We start from the raw sequence: 18635 nt of genomic DNA on the forward strand, positions 1-18635 counted from the left end.
AGCCAACACTGGTGGCTGCACAGATCTAAAGTTTATGCTGATAAACAAAGAGTTCCTCATATGGATACAGGTTATACCACCAAGATCACTGTAGAAGCTGTACAGCTTTGCCAAAGGAACTGCAGCTGTCATCAGAGCCTCTGGCCAGCACAGGTACTTCATTTTGTAACACACAAACACAGCAAACTGAGCTACCTGAACTATGGAATTGAGATGCAGCCCTGAGAGCACAGCCAATCCTCAACACTCTAGTAAGTTCATTGAAAGCACACCTCCAAGAAAAGCTTTTTGTATTTGCTAGAGCAGCAGATGAGGCGCAGCGATCTGAAAAAGACATAAGCAGAGCAAAAGCAGCAGCAGTACAGCCACAGCTGCACCCATTCTGCATCTCCCCACCTGCCCTTCCTTTTCTGCTATGCCATCGAGCCTTGAGCAAGAATTTGAAGTTTCATTTCTTATTTTTTTGATTGCAAGCACCCTACTGAGACTGAACAGCAGCTTTTTTTGCCTCACTCATCCTGATAGAGTGTTGCCACTGAAAAGAAGACAATTTTAGCTGGGGTATTTGTTTAAGTGTCAACATGGTAACCAGCTCACCTCTGACACCAGGGTATCACATAAGTTGCTGTAAAGCATCTACCACTCACCTGAAAGCTCTAGATGTCCTTTGCTTACCTGCCAGAAAGCTACCTGCACCAGACTTCTGTAACACTGCCAATTAGTGTAGGCAAATTAAAGGTCCAGAAGCATAAGTAACAGATATCTTACCCTGATCTCCTCAGTAAATAACACCAAGCCTTGGTTGCTTACATTTACTCTGCTTTCTATTAATTAATTTCACAAAAGCTGCTGAGCAACCTGATCTAGTGTGAGCTGTCCCTGCCCATAGCAAGAGAGCTGGAACTAGATGATCCTTGAGGTCCCTTCCAACCCTGACAACTCTATGAGGTATCGCAGTATCACCAAGGTTAGAAGAGACCTCAAAGATCAAGTCCAACCTGTCACCACAGACCTCATGACTAGACCATGGGCACCAAGTGCCACGTCCAATCCCCTCTTGAACACCTCCAGGGATGGGGACTCCACCACCTCCCTGGGCAGCACATTCCAGTGATGAATGACTCTCTCAGTGAAGAACTTTCTCCTCACCTCGAGCCTAAACTTCCCCTGGCACAGCTCGACACTGTGTCCTCTTGTTCTGGTGCTGGTTGCTAGAGAGAAGAGACCAACCCTCTCCTGGCTACAACCACCCTTCAGGTAGTTGTAGACAGCAATAAGGTCTCCCCTGAGCCTCCTCTTCTCCAGGCTAAACAATCCCAGCTCCCTCAGCCTCTCCTCACAGGGCAGTGCTCAAGGCCTCTCACCAGGTCTGCTTCTGTGAAATTCAGGCTTATGCCTTGCACTGCCCCAGACCCAAGAGTCCCCTGCAGCAGAATTCAAATTTAGCTCATTGAGAGCAGAGGGCCTTAAATGCCAAGCAAAATAAACATGCCTTGGGATAACTGATGGCTCAAAACATAAGACAAGGTATATCAGCATTGTGTAGAAAAGCAAGATCTCCCTTTGTTGGGAATGAGTCTCCTTTCTGTATCTATATGTAGATGCAAAGAAAAAGGCAAGCATTTCCCATGATCAGGCAAGAGGAAAACTTTGCTTTTGTGCTCCCAGTCTCCTCTTATTAGGCAGGCTGATCTACACTGCTGCCAACCCTTCCCCCACAGCTGATCCCTGCCAACAGCACACATATCTTTCCACTGCATCTTCCCTTTTAAAACGGAAGAAGCAAAATAATGCACTTAGCTTCTTGGATTTGTCAGGCTAAAAAATTCAAACAGATCTTATCATCCAATGCTCAGCACAAACACAATTTCTTCCAACTCCATTTATCTTCCCCAGATGCAAGAGGATCATACACAAAATTCATCAGTCTTTACCAATACAACAAACCTCCTTCTGTCGTCTTCTGCTCCCATAGTCGGTGCAGAAAATCCGAGCTTTGCCTCCTGAGCCACAGTGAGTTAAATGAGAACTAGCCCTTCACTTTCAGCCACAACTCAAATCTTTAATGAGGGTACTTGATCCAATTCCTAAACTAGGTCAGCACCAGAAGTTTCTGTTGGAGGCACTGAGAAAAGTTTCTACAAAGGGGAAATATTATTTGTTCTTCCTGACCATGCTCAATCACCTAATATAGTGCTCATCCTTCATATCAGGAGAAGTCTTGTTACAGCACACCTAGCCCTTTCATTAGGCTAGCTCTTGGAATGGGATGCCCAGAAAGGTGGTAGAGTCACCATCACTGGAAGTGTTTAAGAAGAGACTGGATGGGACACTTAGTGCCATGGTTTAGTTGATTTGATGGTGTTGGGTGATCGGTTGGACTCGATGATCTCAAAGGTCTTTTCCAACCTGGTTAATTCTAATTATCAGCTGGTACTTCATCTCACAAGCCTGCCATGCAACTACTATATCAGAAAGAGCTTTAAAATAACTAGTGGGAAACTTCAGAACATTAACAAGAACCAGGTCTTGTGAAGAAAAGGCTCACCTTGGGTAACAAAGCTTTCACTCAGGAAAACAACACACTCCCAGTGAATTGGCTCATTAATTTATTACCCACCTCTCAAAGGCTGCAAAACCAGGGTAATAACTGCAAAAAGCCCTTCAGGGGACTGGCCCAAGCCAGGATCTGAAAAGCTAGGGCTGAGTAAGCAAGAAATTGCTAAACAAAACAATCATCCTTTCAATTGCGTGCGCGCTCGGAACAGATGAAAGGAGCGAAAGCGGAATGCCAAAGGGGGTGTCGGCGTGACAGCAGAGAGATGTGTAAATATTCAGTGCAGATGCACGTGTGAACTGAACTGTACAAACAAGACTCTGCCCCCCAGCTACTGCTATCTCTTGCAAAAACCACCAGCAGCTCTCGGCGTCAGAACAATCTCATGCAAATATGGTCACTTCCCTGGCAAGAAGCCTGACAAGCTTCCTCAGTTATGCCCCAACTCGGGCTGCAGAACAAATACAGTACCTGTGAATCCCATTAAATGTCAGGCTGAGACTGTAACAGCAGAATCTACAATATGTTGAAGATCTACTGACAAGAGCAAAGGATTTGCACGCAGCTGCCATTCCACCCCGCTCTCTGTCTGCTGAGCCTCAACAGAATGGCACACAAGATCAAATGTCAACAATATGTTGATGACAGAGCTACATGCATCCTCATCTAGGTGAAGAGAGGCTGTCATCCAGCTGCCTACACGTCTGGAAGGAACAAATACTGGAGGAACGAGTTGGCTTAAATTTAATTCAAGAAAGATGGTAGGAAGAAGTACTGGGAACAAAAAAAAAAGTCTTCATGAAATTGCAAACCTCTACTCAGCCCAGACAGTTCAGTGCAAACCTGGCAACAACTCTCCATGGTTCTTCTCCCCCTTCCTGGTTTGAGCAAGATGACTGCGCATAAACAATCTCAGACATGGAACCATCTTTGCCATAGTTTCTTCTGCCTAGTTAACACTATACACCCAAGTGCACCAAAGCTAACAGTAGCTATTATGTTGAAAATGGGCTCAAGGACTTAACTGAAATGGAAGAGCTCAGCTCCTCTAATGCTGGAGCACATATTGAACAAAAAGTCTTGGCTCTCAGCTTCTTATCCCGTGAAAGAAAAGCATCCTGAAGAGAAGTAATTTGCCTTTCCTTTGCACTGGTTTGCTAACACTGACACTGCTCCCATATTTAACCACCACAAGAGATTATTCATACAACAGTTTATGAAGGGATCCTCATGAGTTTTCATAGAATCATAGAATGGTCAGGGCCAGTAGGGACCTCCAAAGGTCATCTAGTTTGACCTTTCCATAGTCAGCACAGACACCCACAACTAGTCCAGGCTGCCTAGAGCCTTGCCAAGCCTGACCTTGAGTATCTCCAGGGAAGGGGCCTCAACCACATTCCTGGGCAACCTGTTTAAAGTTTTTACTGTTTCTTCCCAGTTCTGCCTTAGTAGACATGGGTGAATCAGTCATGACAGCAATTTAAGTGACTCTTACAACATCGCATTCCTGCATCTACAAACACCCACACACATCTCCATGCCGTCTGTAACACCAAGGGGGCATTCCATCTTCCAGAGACACTGAATGCAGCTTTTTCTTACAGCACCCTACTGAAGCAGTGCTTACCAACATGGGGTTTGGAGATGCTCTCTTTTTCTAAAGATACCTGCCAGAGTCTGCTAATACACAGAGCATATGCAACTGTTTGGTCTCACCCAGACTATTGTGTTGCACTTTGTATTAAATGGAGGAATTTCCCTTATAAGTCAGAACAGGGTTCTGTTCCTATGCCCCCTTCCTAGTACATGCAGTCTGTGACTCTGCTTGAACTTTTGCAGTCTTAGAAACACCTACCTGGTTCAACTTCTGCCAACAGTGAACAATTTCTCTGGGCACTAATTGGATTTATTAGCAGTTCTACTCAGAGTTGTCAGAAGGTCCCTCCTGTTGACCTGAAGATGTCAAAATGTCTCTTCAAAGAAGACACAAGGGAACCACCCCAATGAGTCCACTGCTTCAGTAACTCAGCAAGAGGTTGGTACTGTACAAACTGTCCACAAGCTACTCTCAAGTTTCAGAAGTGTGTCAGCTCACAGGAACTTTTGCACTGGAGGTAACATGTTGCAGGATGCCATCTCTGCACATTCTCCTAACCAGATTTCTTTTCACATTATCAAGGGTTCTGACAAATCTGTCACTTGTGCCCTGGCTCAGCAAATGTGCATGGCCATCTACTTCCAGGCTTAAAATCCCTTCACTTATGGTTGCAGGAGCATTCGGTTACTCAAGGTTGCTCAAGGAGCTAACTCAGAGGGTTCCTTGGGATAAAGCACTTAAAAAAAAGGGCTCCAGGAGAGCTGGACCTGCTTCAAGGAAGAACTCTTGAAGGTGCAGCAACAGGCTGTGCCAACGTGCCGGAAGATGAGCTGCCGGGGCAGACGGCCAGCCTGGATGGGTAATGAACTTTTAATAGAACTAAGGGAAAAAAAGAGGGTGTATCATCTTTGGAAGAAAGGTGAGGCAACCCACGGAATGTTTAAGGATGTTGCTAGGTCATGTAGGAAGAAAATTAGGGAGGCAAAAGCACATTGGAGCTTAGACTGGCCTCTGCTGTGAAGGACAACAAAAAGTCCTTCTATAAATACATTAATAGCAAGAGGAAGGGCAAGGACAACCTCCACTCCTTGATTGACATGGAGGGAAATGTTGTATTAAAGGATGAGGAAAAGGCAGAGATACTTAACACCTTCTTTGCCTCAATTTTTACTGGCAGGACAGAATGTCTTCCTGACAGCTGGCCTGAGAGCTGGCAGAAGGAGCCAGGGAACTGCATAGTTTTCCTATGTTCCATGAGCAGATAGTTGGAGCTCTCCTCAGCCGCTTGGATCCCCGCAAGTCCATGGGACCAGATGGGATTCATCCTAGGGTGCTGAGAGAGCTGGCAGATGAGCTGGCTAAGCCACTCTCCATCATTTTCCAGCAGTCCTGGCTCACTGGAGAGGTCCCAGAAGACTGGAAGCTGGCCAACGTGGTGCCCATCCACAAGAAGGGCCGGTTGGATGAACCAGGGAATTATAGGCCTGTCAGCCTGACCTCAGTGCCAGGCAAGATTATGGAACAGGTCATCTTGAGTGCAATCACACAGCACTTACAGGATGGCCAAGGGATCAGGCCTAGCCAGCATGGATTTAGGAAGGGCAGGTCCTGCCTGACCAACCTGATCTCCTCCTATGATCAGGTGATCCACCTGGTGGATGTGGGGAGGCCTGTGGATGTAGTCTACCTGGACCTCAGCAAGGCCTTTGACACCGTCCCCCATAGCAAACTGCTGGCCAAGCTGTCAGCCCCTGGCTTGGACGGGAGCACACTGCGATGGGTTAGGAACCGGCTGGAGGGCCAAGCCCAGAGAGTGGTGGTGAATGGTGCCACATCCAGCTGGCGGCCAGGCACCAGTGGTGTGCCCCAAGGATCAGTGCTGGGCCCTGTGCTCTTTAACATCTTTATTGATGATCTGAATGAGGGCATTGAGTCCATCATCAGGAAATTTGCAGATGACACCAAGTTGGGGGCAGGAGGTGATCTGCTGGAGGGTAGAGAGGCTCTGCAGAGGGACCTCGACAGGCTGGACAGATGGGCAGAGTCCAAGAGCATGAGATTGAACACATCCAAGTGCCAGGTTCTGCACATTGGCCACAACAACCCCATGCAGAGCTACAGACTGGGGTCAGAGTGGCTGAGAGCAGCCAGGTAGAGAGGTACCGGTCGATGGTAGGCTGAACATGAGCCTGCAGTGTGCCCAGGCAGTCAAGAGGGCCAATGGCATCCTGGCCTGCATCAGGAACAGTGTGGCCAGCAGGAGCAGGGAGGTCATTCTGCCCCTGTACACTGCACTGATTAGGCCACACCTCGAGTACTGTGTCCAGTTCTGGGCCCCTCAGTTTAGGAAGGATGTTGACTTGCTGGAACGAGTCCAGAGAAGGGCAACAAAGTTGGTGAGGGGTTTGGAACACAGCCCTGTGAGGAGAGACTGAGGGAGCTGGGGTTGCTTAGCCTGGAGAGGAGAAGACTCAGGGGTGACCTTATTGCTCTCTACAATTACCTTAAGGGAGGTTGTAGACAGGCAGATGTTGCTCTCTTCTCCCAGGCAGCCAGTACCAGAACAAGAGGACACAGTCTCAGGCTGCACCAAGGGAGGTTTAGGTTGGATGTTAGGAAGAAGTTCTATACAGAGAGAGTGATTGCCCATTGGAATGGGCTGCCCGGGGAGGTGGTGGAGTCACCATCATTGGAGGTGTTCAGGAGGAGACTTGATGGGGTGCTTGGTGCCATGGTTTGTTTAGGTGGGTTGGATTGGTTGATGGGTTGGACACGATCTTGAAGGTCTCTTCCAACCTGGTGTTTTTTTTATTATTATTATTAGTTCTATTATTCACAGCTCAACCAGTGAGTCAGCAAGATTTGGCAGGGACCTTTGCAGGCCACACCAGGCACATCCTACTAACACCTGCATTAAGCTCAGAAGACAACAACACTCAAAATTGTGCATCTTAAGAGAGTATATGCTGAGAAAACTAAGCTTGGTGTGTGCTAAAGCTCTGTGTGCCTCTCTGCTTCAGGCCCCTTTCCCTGCAGTATTTGGAATTCTCCATCTGTTTACAATGGAAGCATACACACATTCTGTTCTATCCAGGCTACTGACCCACCACCTCACTGGGATGTTTCCCAAATACCAGTAGCCTTTCCCACACACCACCAGCCTTGTCAAGAGCTAATCCTGCATCTCCACAGCCTAAATTTCCTTCCAAATTCAAAGCACAATGAAGTACTTGAGATGGGGCTTGGTTGTCACCTCATCCCCACAACTTGCATGATTTGTTCTTCAACTTCACGTCAATCATTCATTTTTTTCCTATCACCTACTTCACTTTTTGTATCCTCAGCTTAAAAGCTCCTTTCCAAGTTTTACTTCAATTTGGATTTAGAGTAACCATGTTTTTCTGATATTTTGGAGTTAGCTTCCTCTGGGTAAAATGAAAAACATTAAACATTTCAAGGGCACCAGAATTTGTGAATGCCAGAAATAAAACTACCTTCTGGCAGCCTGTCTCACTAACATACACTGCTAACAGATCCAGGGTAATATGATCCTTACTCTTCAATATTTCTAAGGAACTTCAGCTCCAAGTTTCTAGCTTCACATTCTTCTACATTCTTTAACCTCTGTATACTCTTGAAATCAAGGGAAGACAGAAATTACCCCAGACTCAAGCAGCTTGAAAAGAGATCCCCTTTATTTGGAGATTAGTTCTGCCTATGCTTTCAAAGCAGGCTGCAAAACTGATTTTTACTCCATATTTGGAGCCCTTTCTCCCAACTTCTTATCTCTGAAACTCAAATATTTCCAGATAATTCCCAGCACTGCTGCTATCCACACCACCCCAAATTAGACAACTGCTAAAAGGAAGCCCTCCTCTGTAAACTCCAGCTGCAGATATATTTCAGAGATGTTAGCTAGCTTTGCCAAAAACAACCCCCAAACAAAAACCCCCACACTGAAAACAAGCACACAACCCCCTCCAAAAAGACAAGCAATAGAAATCATCAGGCTTATGCATACTGCTCCTGTTAAAAGTCAACACTACTAACCAGAGAGCTTTTTAAGCTGTAATCTGAAAAACAAACTTGCTCTTCAAAGCCATGTTTCCATCTGAAATGCTAAACAAATCAATCAATCTGAAGGAAGTGAATAGAAAGAGCGTGAACCTCTACTGGATTTGATGACAACTCACTACTTTGTTGTGGAACACAATTCAGAACTGTCAAATACTGTCAGCCCTGACCTGCAGAACTCTATGCAATGTCTCCAAAACATTAGAAGCAAGATGGACATAGACAATGCACACTCATTAGCCTGGAGAAGAGGAGGCTCAGAGGAGACCTTATTGCTCTCTACAACTACCTGAAGGGAGGTTGTAGTCAGGTGGGGTTGGTCTCTTCTGCCAGGCAACCAGCACCAGAGCAAGAAGACACAGTCTCAGGATGTGCCAGAGGAAGTTTAGGCTGGATGTTAGGAAGAAGTTCTTCACAGAAAGAGTGATTGGCCATTGGAATGTGCTGTCCAGGGAGGTGGTGGAGTCATCATCACTGGAGGTGTTTAAGAAGAGACTGGATGGGGTGCTTGGTGCCATGGTTTAGTTGATTAGATAGTGTTGGGTGACAGGTTAGACTCAATGATCTGAAAGGTCTTTTCCAACCTCCCCCCTCCCCTCCCCTCCTCTCACCATGATGCTCCTTAGTGCAAGTCAAAAGTGCTGTGGTTCTCAAAGAAAACATTTCTCCCCAACTCTGAAAATTACACCAGGAGCCATAGTGCATTCCTGTGTGCAATTAAATGTATTAAGAGCTTCGCATAACAAAACTCATTAACTGCATCTTCACAACCTCAGTTTCACCAGCAAGATGGAGGAAAACCTCTGGAGAATAGAAACCTGCACACCACTGACTGCTAGCCAAAGAGGAGTCAATTTGAAGCAAATATAATCACTGTCTTTCACTGCCATGCTTTTGCTGTGACACTTTGCCAAGCCCTGCTCTCCCAGTTCATTGACTGCAAACGCAGAGGCATCGGGGAAGGAAGAAACAATTGTCAAGACAACTTACAAGGATTTTCATCAAATCTGATGCAGCATTTCTCTTGAGAGTTCTGCAAGTAATGTAAAATTAAAATATCCACAAAGCATTGCTTCAAAACAGGGCCGTGGCTTATTCTTAATTAAGACGTTGAGTAACAACCGCTTTGTATTACAAGCTGCTGGCAGAGAGGCAAAGACGCTTTCTGAGTCTCCCTAATGTGCACATCAAATTACAGGCTGAAGAATACAGTTTCACCAGGTTTCCTAAAGGTTTTCTATGGCATGCTGGCCAAGTTGCAAGCAGGTTTTCACTCAACTCAATGTGAACGTGCCAGCCACTCTACAGGCAGTGGGCTGAGAACATTACAGTGCCACAGTATCAATAAGGTTGGAAGAGACCTCAAAGATCATTGAGTCCAACCTGTCACCACAGACCTCATGATTAGACCATGGCACCAAGTACCACATCCAATCCCCTCTTGAACACCTCCAGGGACGGTGACTCCACCACCTCCCTGGGCGGCACATCGCAATGACGAATGACTCTCTCAGTGAAGAACTTTCTCCTCACCTCCAGCCTAAACTTCCCCTGGTGCAGCTTGAGACTGTGTCCTCTTGTTCTGGTGCTGGTTGCCTGGGAGAAGAGACCAACCCCTTCCTGGCTACAACCTCCCTTCAGGGAGTTGTAGACAGCAATAACATCTCCCCTGAGCCTCCTCTTCTCCAGGCTAAACAACCCCAGCTCCCTCAGCCTCTCCTCATAGGGCTTGTGCCCAAGGCCTCTCACCAGCCTCGTTGCCCTTCTCTGGACACCTTCAAGTGTCTCAATGTCCTTCTTAAACTGAGGGGCCCAGAACTGGACACAGCACTCAAGGTGTGGCCTAACCAATGCAGAGTACAGGGGCAGAATGACTTCCCTGCTCCTGCTGGCTACACTATTCCTAATGCAGGCCAGGATGCCATTGGCCTTCTTGGCCACCTGGGCACACTGCTGGCTCATGTTTAGGCAGCTGTCAATCAGCACCCCCAGGTCCCTCTCTGTTTGGCAGCTCTCCAGCCACTCTGACCCCTGCCTGTAGCTCTGCATGGGGTTGCCGTGGCCAAAGTGCAGCACTCAGCACTTGGACTTGTTAAATGCCATCCCATTGGACTCTGCCCATCTGTCCAGTCGGTCGAGGTCCCTCTGCAGAGCCTTTCTACCCTCTAACTGACTAACATCTGCTCCTAACTTGGCGTCATCTACAAATTTGCTGATGACTGACTCAATCCCCTCATCCAGATCATCAATGAAGATATTAAAGAGGATGGGGCCCAGCACTGATCCCTGGGGGACGCCACTGGTGACTGGCCGCCAGCTGGATGTGGCACCGTTCACCACCAAGTCTCCTGCCTCAAGCTCTAATTCTATTTTGCACATCCTGAAAAGCATTACAAACTTGCAGAGCTCACCTGGCAAAACTCACACATAAGAAACACCTACAGGTGATCTACTAATTTTTACAACTACATGAAGGAATAATATTTACAAATGGAACAGCTTTGTTTTCCAGGCATGGCCCTACAGACTGCACAAATATGACCCATGCCACATGTGGTGGTTTAGAGGCTGGAGTGCCTTTAAGAACCACACAGTGCAGGCCTCCAGGTCTAGAGAGTCCAGGAGGTGGAGTGGAAGATGTATTTCCTTCTTGTAAGCCCAGCATTGCTGCAAAGTTGGCTGCAGTGTTACTTCCTGGCTCTTTTCTGTGTCCAGTTCTGGGCCCCTGAGTTGAGGAAAGATGTTGAGTTGCTGGAACATGTCCAGAAAAGGGCAAGAAAGCTGGGGAGGGGTTTGGAGCACAAGACCTATCAGGAGAGGCTGAGGGAGCTGGGGTTGCTTAGCCTGGAGAAGAGGAGGCTCAGGGGAAACCTTACTGCTGTCTCCAACTACCTGAAGGGAGGTTGTAGCCAGGTGGGGGCTGGTCTCTTCTCCCAGGCATTTCATATTTCTAGATTTTAGTTTGCTTGTAAACATAGCTTCATTTGCTTCCAAGTGAGCTGGTCTGGCAATTTTATTTTGGGGGCAATTCCCCAAATCAGCTGGGGGGTAATTTCAACCCACCACACCGCTCTTCAAACAAAGACACCGCACTACAGTGTTGAAACTCAACACCATCCTGAGGGTACTTGAACCACATTAACTCAAATGGGTCAAGTTGTGACCCTGCAACACGTGCAGAAAGCTGGGAGTCCAAAAGCAGTCAGAAATGAGGCATATTTAACATCTTTAAACATGATGTGGGAAAGGAGAAACCAACAAATTACTTAGCAAATCCTGCTAGACTGATATATTTAAAACGTGGGGTGCAGTTTTTTCAGAAGCTAAAAATGTATGTGCAAGAAAGATGAAAAAAGCAACCTTTAGAATACATGCAATCCATCTGGAGAAAAATAATCCAGAACTAGAGTAGATGAGAAAAGACAGGAGTGCAGCGATGTGGAGCAAATCTGAAAAGCAGGAGTGGGGGAAAATTGTACAAAATTTTCAAGGCACCGTAACAGCAACGGGAAAGAAAAAAAGATGACAAAGAGAAAACAAATCCCTGCAGGTTTCAACTGCATAGGGTAAAGCCCTTAGGCCAAAAACAGCAAGAAAAACTACCTTCCGTGGGCTTCTGGTAAAACTGTGCTTATCACATGATGTATATTTAAACACATCCTAGAATGAGGGGGAAAAAAAAAAGGTATTTCAGAAAGAATTCAGAAATGAAAAAACCCAACGAACCCTGAAAGCTGGGAGATTGAATTACAAGGAGATTAAAGGAACACAAAGCATTACTTCACTAAATGGTGACTAAGAGCAAGGGTAAGAGCAAGCATTTGAAGAGTACGACACAACACAGGGGAAGATTTGTTTGAAATGAAGAAATAAAAGGGAGATTGAGACAGAGGCTCACTGATTTAGCTGGCTACAAAGAAACAAAAGTCTCCACATGGAAGGGCTAGAAGCCCTAGCAACTGGAGTTTAGAGCAAATGTAAAGGATGGATGAGAGGAAGAGATGTGATTTTTTCCTAATAGGACTTCTCTATCTTATTATGATATGGTGAAAAAGACTGTGGGAAGAGATACTCCCCTATCTGGCAGTAAAAGCTATGTATGTATTTCACTAGGATCTTAAAATAACTGAAGAAAAGAAAAGAAACAGTACCAGGGCAAACTACACTTTTAAAGGGACCTAGCAGGATACATACAATTAGTGATCTTATCATATGGACATCACTTTCACCAGCTGTACCTGCTGACCAAATTGTGCTTTTGCTCATAAATACATTCCAATTTCTCTCTCTCAAGTGGCTGGAATCAGAATGAGGGCTCAGAAGCAGAGATGAAAAAAAAGTTGCTGACTAGTGTACCAAAGAACATCCTCATCATAGATATTCCCCTGCTTTATAACATGGAGCAGATGATGATAAACAAGAGTTCTCTATCAGCTGATAAAGCAGCTCATGTAACGATGCAGCTGAGATGACCCTCCCTGAATCATGAGCAGTTTGGAGAGCAACTACAGCATCTGAAGGTGAATCAAGCAGTTTCTTCTACAGACAAGTCTCTCCTCAGTGCCAAGCCACTAGACAAATGGCTCACTTCAACTCTTCACTGGGAAAGCTCTGCCAAAAGTAATAATCATTTGTCCTTTTAAAATAAGAGATAGCAGGGAAGTCATTGTGTCCCTGTACTCAGCACTGGTTAGGCCACTCCTTGAGTCCTGTGTCCAGTTCTGGGCCCCTCAGTTAAAGAAAGACATTGAGACTCTTGGACGTCTCCAGAGAAGGGCAACAAGGCTGGGGAGGGGTTTGGAGCACAAGCCCTATAAGGAGAGGCTGAGGGAGCTGGGGTTGCTTAGCCTGGAGAAGAGGAGGCTCAGGGGAGACCTTATTGCTCTCTACAACTACCTGAAGTGAGGTTGTAGCCAGGTGGGGGGGTGGGGTGGTGTTTAAGAAGAGACTGAATGGGGTGCTTGGTGCCATGGTTTAGTTGATTAGATGGTGTTGCATGATAGCTTGGACTCGATCTCAAAGCTCTTTTCCAACCTGGTTAATTCTATTCTATTCAAAAGGATGGGAGGGGGGGAAACTAGAGGAAAAAAAGCCCAAAACTGTTCATGGAATTAATTCCACTATGGTCAAATTATGCCCCAAAATAAAAAGGGGAGAGAACTTACTTGCAACAAATCACTTGAATACGTGGCCTGAAAACTGAATCCAGCCAAACTGCAGCTCTCAAAATTGCTTAGTTCTGCCTACTCAACTTCTTTTGGGCACAATCAACTAGACATGGTTTTTCCCATCCTAAACTTTCACTGAACAGCTGTTGTGCTCCACTGATGAACAAAGCAAGACACACCTGCTCTCTTACCCCTACTTGCCAGTTTGCAAAAAGATGAAGGCTGTTTCCTCAGGTACTGAACAAGTTAGAGGGTATCATGGTTCAGCTCTCTCACAAAACAGAAGTACAGGAAGCTAATTCCCATTGCCAAAATATTCTTACATATACATAGAAAGCTCACAAAAACAGCCAACGAAAAACCTCTTTGGCAAAAGTGTGCCTCATCTTCATTCTGCAAGTATGATATGAAGCTTGGCACTGACCCCTTCCTGAAACTGCTGGTGGCTTCTCTCCCAGAGGACAGTCATTTTTAGGAGTGTTAGGAAATGATCCTGAAGTCTCAGGTGAAAAACTCCCTCAGCAAAGCCAGCTGCAGTACCACGAACAAGACGTATATTAACTGAAGAAGTAGAGAAAAACCACTAGGAACTGTGAATGATATCTATACTTAAAATGTATTCCACAACATGAAATGTATTTGCTAGCCATCATATTTGAAATCAGAGTAAAGTTCCACAATTGTGTTATATTTATATTCTCCTGCCCTGTTTGCATAGCTCTGTAATAAATTCCTTCACATGTTTGTTACTCAGTGGGCCTGGAGCACGCTTTCCCGTTGCTTTCATAACCCAGCAACCAACTACTGGGCTAGAGCCAAAGTGACACAAAGTCACTGATGAAAACACACAGAAGCAGAATACTTATCACTCACCCTCATAGAGGTTTCTCCACCGTGGGGCTGTTGCAGCCTGAAGACTTGAGCAACCATGTGTTCCGTGGAGGGGTGCAGGAGGATGCGTCGGGAAGCCAGTCCCACCATGACATACCTGCCCATTGGAGACAGGCTGACAGAAATGGCATTAGGGCCTGTGAAGAGAAGGAGGGGTCATTTCTCTCACAGGTTGACATCCCTTCCCATACTTCATCCTCATAGCTTCTTCAAGGCAAGCATGCCCATAATATGTGACTGTGGTGGGTTAACACCCATCCTGAAAACAGGGCGGAGGGCTTGTGGGTGCTTTGCCCTCCCTGCAGGGCATTTTTCCCCTGGGAAACTGAGTCTGTTCCACTCCCCCCTCCCTGCCCAGCTGGGGTATAAAAAGCAGGACATTGCAGCCATTAGCTCTCCTTTTTGGCTCCTGCCTCTCCTAGACAAGAGCTACTGCAGCTGCCTTCCTGCTCCTCTGCCACGTGGTCAGGCCTGATCCTTCTCCCTGCTGCTCCTGCGCCTCTTCAGAGAGAGACTGGTTTTGTATTCTTGGTTTTATTTTCCCCTCCCACCCATCCTTACTCCTTGCCCTTGTGAACCTTACCTGCTATTGGTTTTATCTATATAGTTTAAAGAAAACTCTTCACCTCTCTACTTCCAAGGGGACTCCAAATTATTGCTTGGTGGATTTGCTCCTTCCCTTTTTTTTTTTTCCCCTTTCTGTTGGGAGGGAGGAGAGGGGAGCGGGGGGAGAGATTCTCAGCCTTGCCCCCATCTGAGCTCTTAACTCCCAGTTAAGGCTCAAACCACTACAGTGACATACTAGGCTCATTCTTATAAGGGGTAGAGAAATAAAACATCTGCACAAGCATAAATGTTGCAAGACATTTCCTTGCTGCAGGAGTCCTCCCACTGAGACAACAAAGCTCTCTAAGGAATAAAAACCTACTCTTAGTAGCTCCCTGTACCAGTTACACGTTCAGATCACACCAAATGCTTCTCCCCAGCAGTACTACATGGGTGGTTGGCTGGAAGGCCACTGAGCTTCAGACTACCACATTTTTCACTGAAGGCTGAGTTCTGAGGTAACTTCTCACACCTCTGCCCACCCTGACTTCTTGCTGCATGCTTACCAAACCGCTTTGTGTAAAGCATCTCGCCCAAGTTGTGAGGTGCCAAAGAATACACAGCCAGTATTCCTTCATCAGGGAAGCCTCTTTGACTGCTGGGAATGAAAGCTGCCAGCAGCTGCCCGTCAGCAGAGATATCGCAGCTAGCGTCGTTGTAAATCTTGCAGTTCTGAACGAGGACGTTCACAGAGGCTGCAAGGAAGGAAGGGAACAGTGATTAGAGCAGTCAGGTTTAAACCTTTATTCTCTGCCTGACCTAACGCTACAGACCGGACAGCACATGCAAAAGGCACTCAAGACATTTTAGCTTCCTCTGAAAGTTTATGAAATGTTAATACCCTGATTAATGTAAAACTTGCTCCAAAACGGAGATAAGACGCTGCAGTGAGCCCAGGAAATGAAATCTACTCACCTCCTGGAGCAATCAGCCAAGAAATAGTGGCAATTGCACTCTATCAAATCCCTCCTCTGTTGAGCATTACACCATCCTTTGCAAAGGACAGCAGTTTAAACAAGTCAAATTGTGACTTTCTGACAAACTCCAGCAGTGGTGTCATTAGAAACAGTACACCTGAATTCATTTCCCCTTCTCTTGTGGAGCCCCGAGTTCCAGCTCCCCTTATCTCCAGTAAACAGGAGATGGGAGAAAAATTTCCCCTGCAGATACAGACACTCATTTTTGACAGCTGATTTTTACACCAATCTTGGATAAAGCAAGTGAGAAAGGGCAAGACTTCTTCAGCCAGTACTCTATTTAATTACTCCAGTATTTGAGACACTCATGCAATCAGTGAAGGAACTGTTCAGCAGACAAGCTGGTGAGCAGCAATTATCAAAACACCAAGTTCTGCTTTCTCTCTGCTGGCGAGCTGCTGGGTGACCTCCTACAAATCTTTTCCCCTCCGTGCCTTGCACGTGCAGGCTACAAGCTCTTTGGGCTACTGAATTCTGCTGTGCATTTGTGCCATTCCCAGTACAATGAGTTTGCAAAGCCTTTTAGCACTGTCATCACCAGCACTTCAATAGTGGCTTGATAAAACAATGCTGGAATCATGCTCACTCTCTCAGCCTAATGTAAATGTGCTCCAGTTCTGCGCTAAACCTGCTGCAATTATTCCAGGAGGTTTGTGGCTGAAACTGCACACACTATTTTGGGGATGGGGATGTTTCAGATTCTAGTATTTTTAAACTCAAGGGGGTAGAAATACAGATAAGAAAATGGAAATAAAGTCCACATTTGTCATCTAGAAACTTGGTATGCTAAAAGACTGAACACCACATCTCATACACTTAAGCTCATGTGGAGCACGATATCAACTTGCATAGTCCAGAAATTCTCTTCTAAATCATCAGACCATGCCCAGACTAGAAATGGCTTTGATTTGTTCAGTTAGAAGTACTGATGTATTTGTGAAGGTAGCTGTTGGGATAGGCTCCTTATCAATTTAACAAAAGAACAGTGTCAAGAATGCTTTGTGCATATTTCTCAGAGTCTGAGCTTCCAAATCAAACAAAGGCTGTAACTCAATGCTTTAACAAACTGCTGCTGCTGCCAGAGGAAACAATCCCTGCCCTTTGTTTCCAACACTTCTGTGGAAAGCGAGCTACATCAGGGAATTGATACAGCTGAGAAACAACTGACTATTGTCTGGGTCACTTCTTAGCCAGTAGAGTTTCCCAACCTAGTAACCTGGTATGGCACAAGACCACACAGACACTTGTAGCAGCAGAAAAAGAAGTCACGACAGAGATACAGACTGACTGCTTTTTCTTCCAGCACTGCTGATTTAAGACATTTGCTGACCCTCATCTTTAGTTCTTCTGGTCTCAAAGACATTCTTCCTGGGAACTGGTTTCCTACATGGTTGAGTATCAGCTTCAGAGTTTCTAAAATGAGACAGCTGATGAAAAAGACAGGGATAAAAAGTGGACTATGCAATCACATTCTGTACCAAACCACCTACACCTGTGCTCCAAATTTATTCAACCGTTTTTCCAGTCTCAAGGCTGCTAAAAACAGTAATTTTCAGCCTAGTATAAACAGAGAGGTGCTGAACAGAAAAAACTAAATAATGGCAGGCACTGCCAGTGTTGTAACAACAGAATTTAAAATACAAATGGTCCTTCAAAGAACAGAAGGTCCAACAGAAGACAAGATGCCTGAGTGCTTAGTCTGAAGCTAGCTGAACAAAGGCAACAGAATGAAGACTACACGAAATTCTTTTAACAGTGCTTGCTCTTAATTTAGTATCTAGGCTTCACTTAAGTACTCATTAAGATGGGCATCAAAACAAGAACTGGAGTTATATACTGTGAATTAGCTGAAGGAGACACGACAATAGGTTGAACTACTGTAATACCTGTCAAACTAGGAGGATTCCTGCAGAGTTCTTCAGTGACTCATTTCAAAACCAGACCTATTTTTTTAGCTCTTTCAATGGGCTAGGCACAGAGCGGAGCTGTTGATGGATTTTGTTGATAACGTCGGGTAATTTCGTTAACAGAGCATGATCAGATCACACAGTGAGCTGAAGCACACAGAGACGGGGCAAAATTGAAATGGAAGAGAGAATCAACTTTTGGAGATCATAGCAAAGACTGAGCCTGATGTAATATCCTAAACTTCACTTAAAAACAGGAGCAGCAGTGCTAGCACACAACTTTGTGCTGAGATCACATGCAGGATACTGGGCAGAGTTTTGGTCAGCCATGTTCAAGGAAGAGTAAACTCTAAATGGTAGTAAGTCCAGCAAAGACCTAGGAAGATGAAACATGTATTGTATGTTTGATTGTTTTGCTTGCTTGGTTTTGCTTGCTTGGTTTTGCTGCTCCTTTTTGATTCTTTTTTGGCTTTTCTTTTTTCTCCCCCACCTTTTTTACAGCACAGAGGGTTTTGTTGAGCAACCCACAACGACAGCCAACTGTGACAGTTTTAGGGGCAAACCACCACACCAACCTGCCCTGTTCTTTATTTAAAGTTTGTTACACATGGTGAATTCTTCTTAACAAAACACTGTGAGCTCCCCTGCCAGATTAGGCCACACCTTGAGTACTGTGTCCAGTTATGGGCCCCTCAGTTTAGGAAGGATGTTGACTTGCTGGAGCATGTCCAGATTAGGGCAATGAAGCTGGTGGGGGGTTTGGAACACAAGCCCTATGAGGAGAGACAAAGGGAACTGGGGTTGCTTAGCCTGGAGAATAGGAGACTCAGGGGAGACCTTATTGCTCTCTACAACTAC

General features: G+C 45.7%; 1 protein-coding gene across 3 annotated transcripts in view; it reads right to left on the minus strand.

Annotated features, from left to right (window-relative positions):
- The window catches only part of AMBRA1 (autophagy and beclin 1 regulator 1), a 186276-nt gene that overhangs the window by 47001 nt on the left and 120640 nt on the right, over positions 1-18635 (minus strand). For all 3 annotated transcript variants that reach the window (XM_068161498.1, XM_068161500.1, XM_068161501.1), the window contains 2 exons: positions 15400-15588; positions 14270-14424 (listed from right to left, as the gene is read on the minus strand). In XM_068161498.1, the coding sequence (XP_068017599.1) occupies positions 14270-14424; positions 15400-15588 (344 nt within the window). The remainder of the gene's footprint in view (positions 1-14269; positions 14425-15399; positions 15589-18635) is intronic.

Source organism: Melanerpes formicivorus, unplaced genomic scaffold, assembly GCF_026170545.1.
Source record: "Melanerpes formicivorus ecotype bairdi unplaced genomic scaffold, bMelFor1.0.p_v2 SCAF_58, whole genome shotgun sequence".
NCBI lineage: Eukaryota > Metazoa > Chordata > Aves > Piciformes > Picidae > Melanerpes > Melanerpes formicivorus.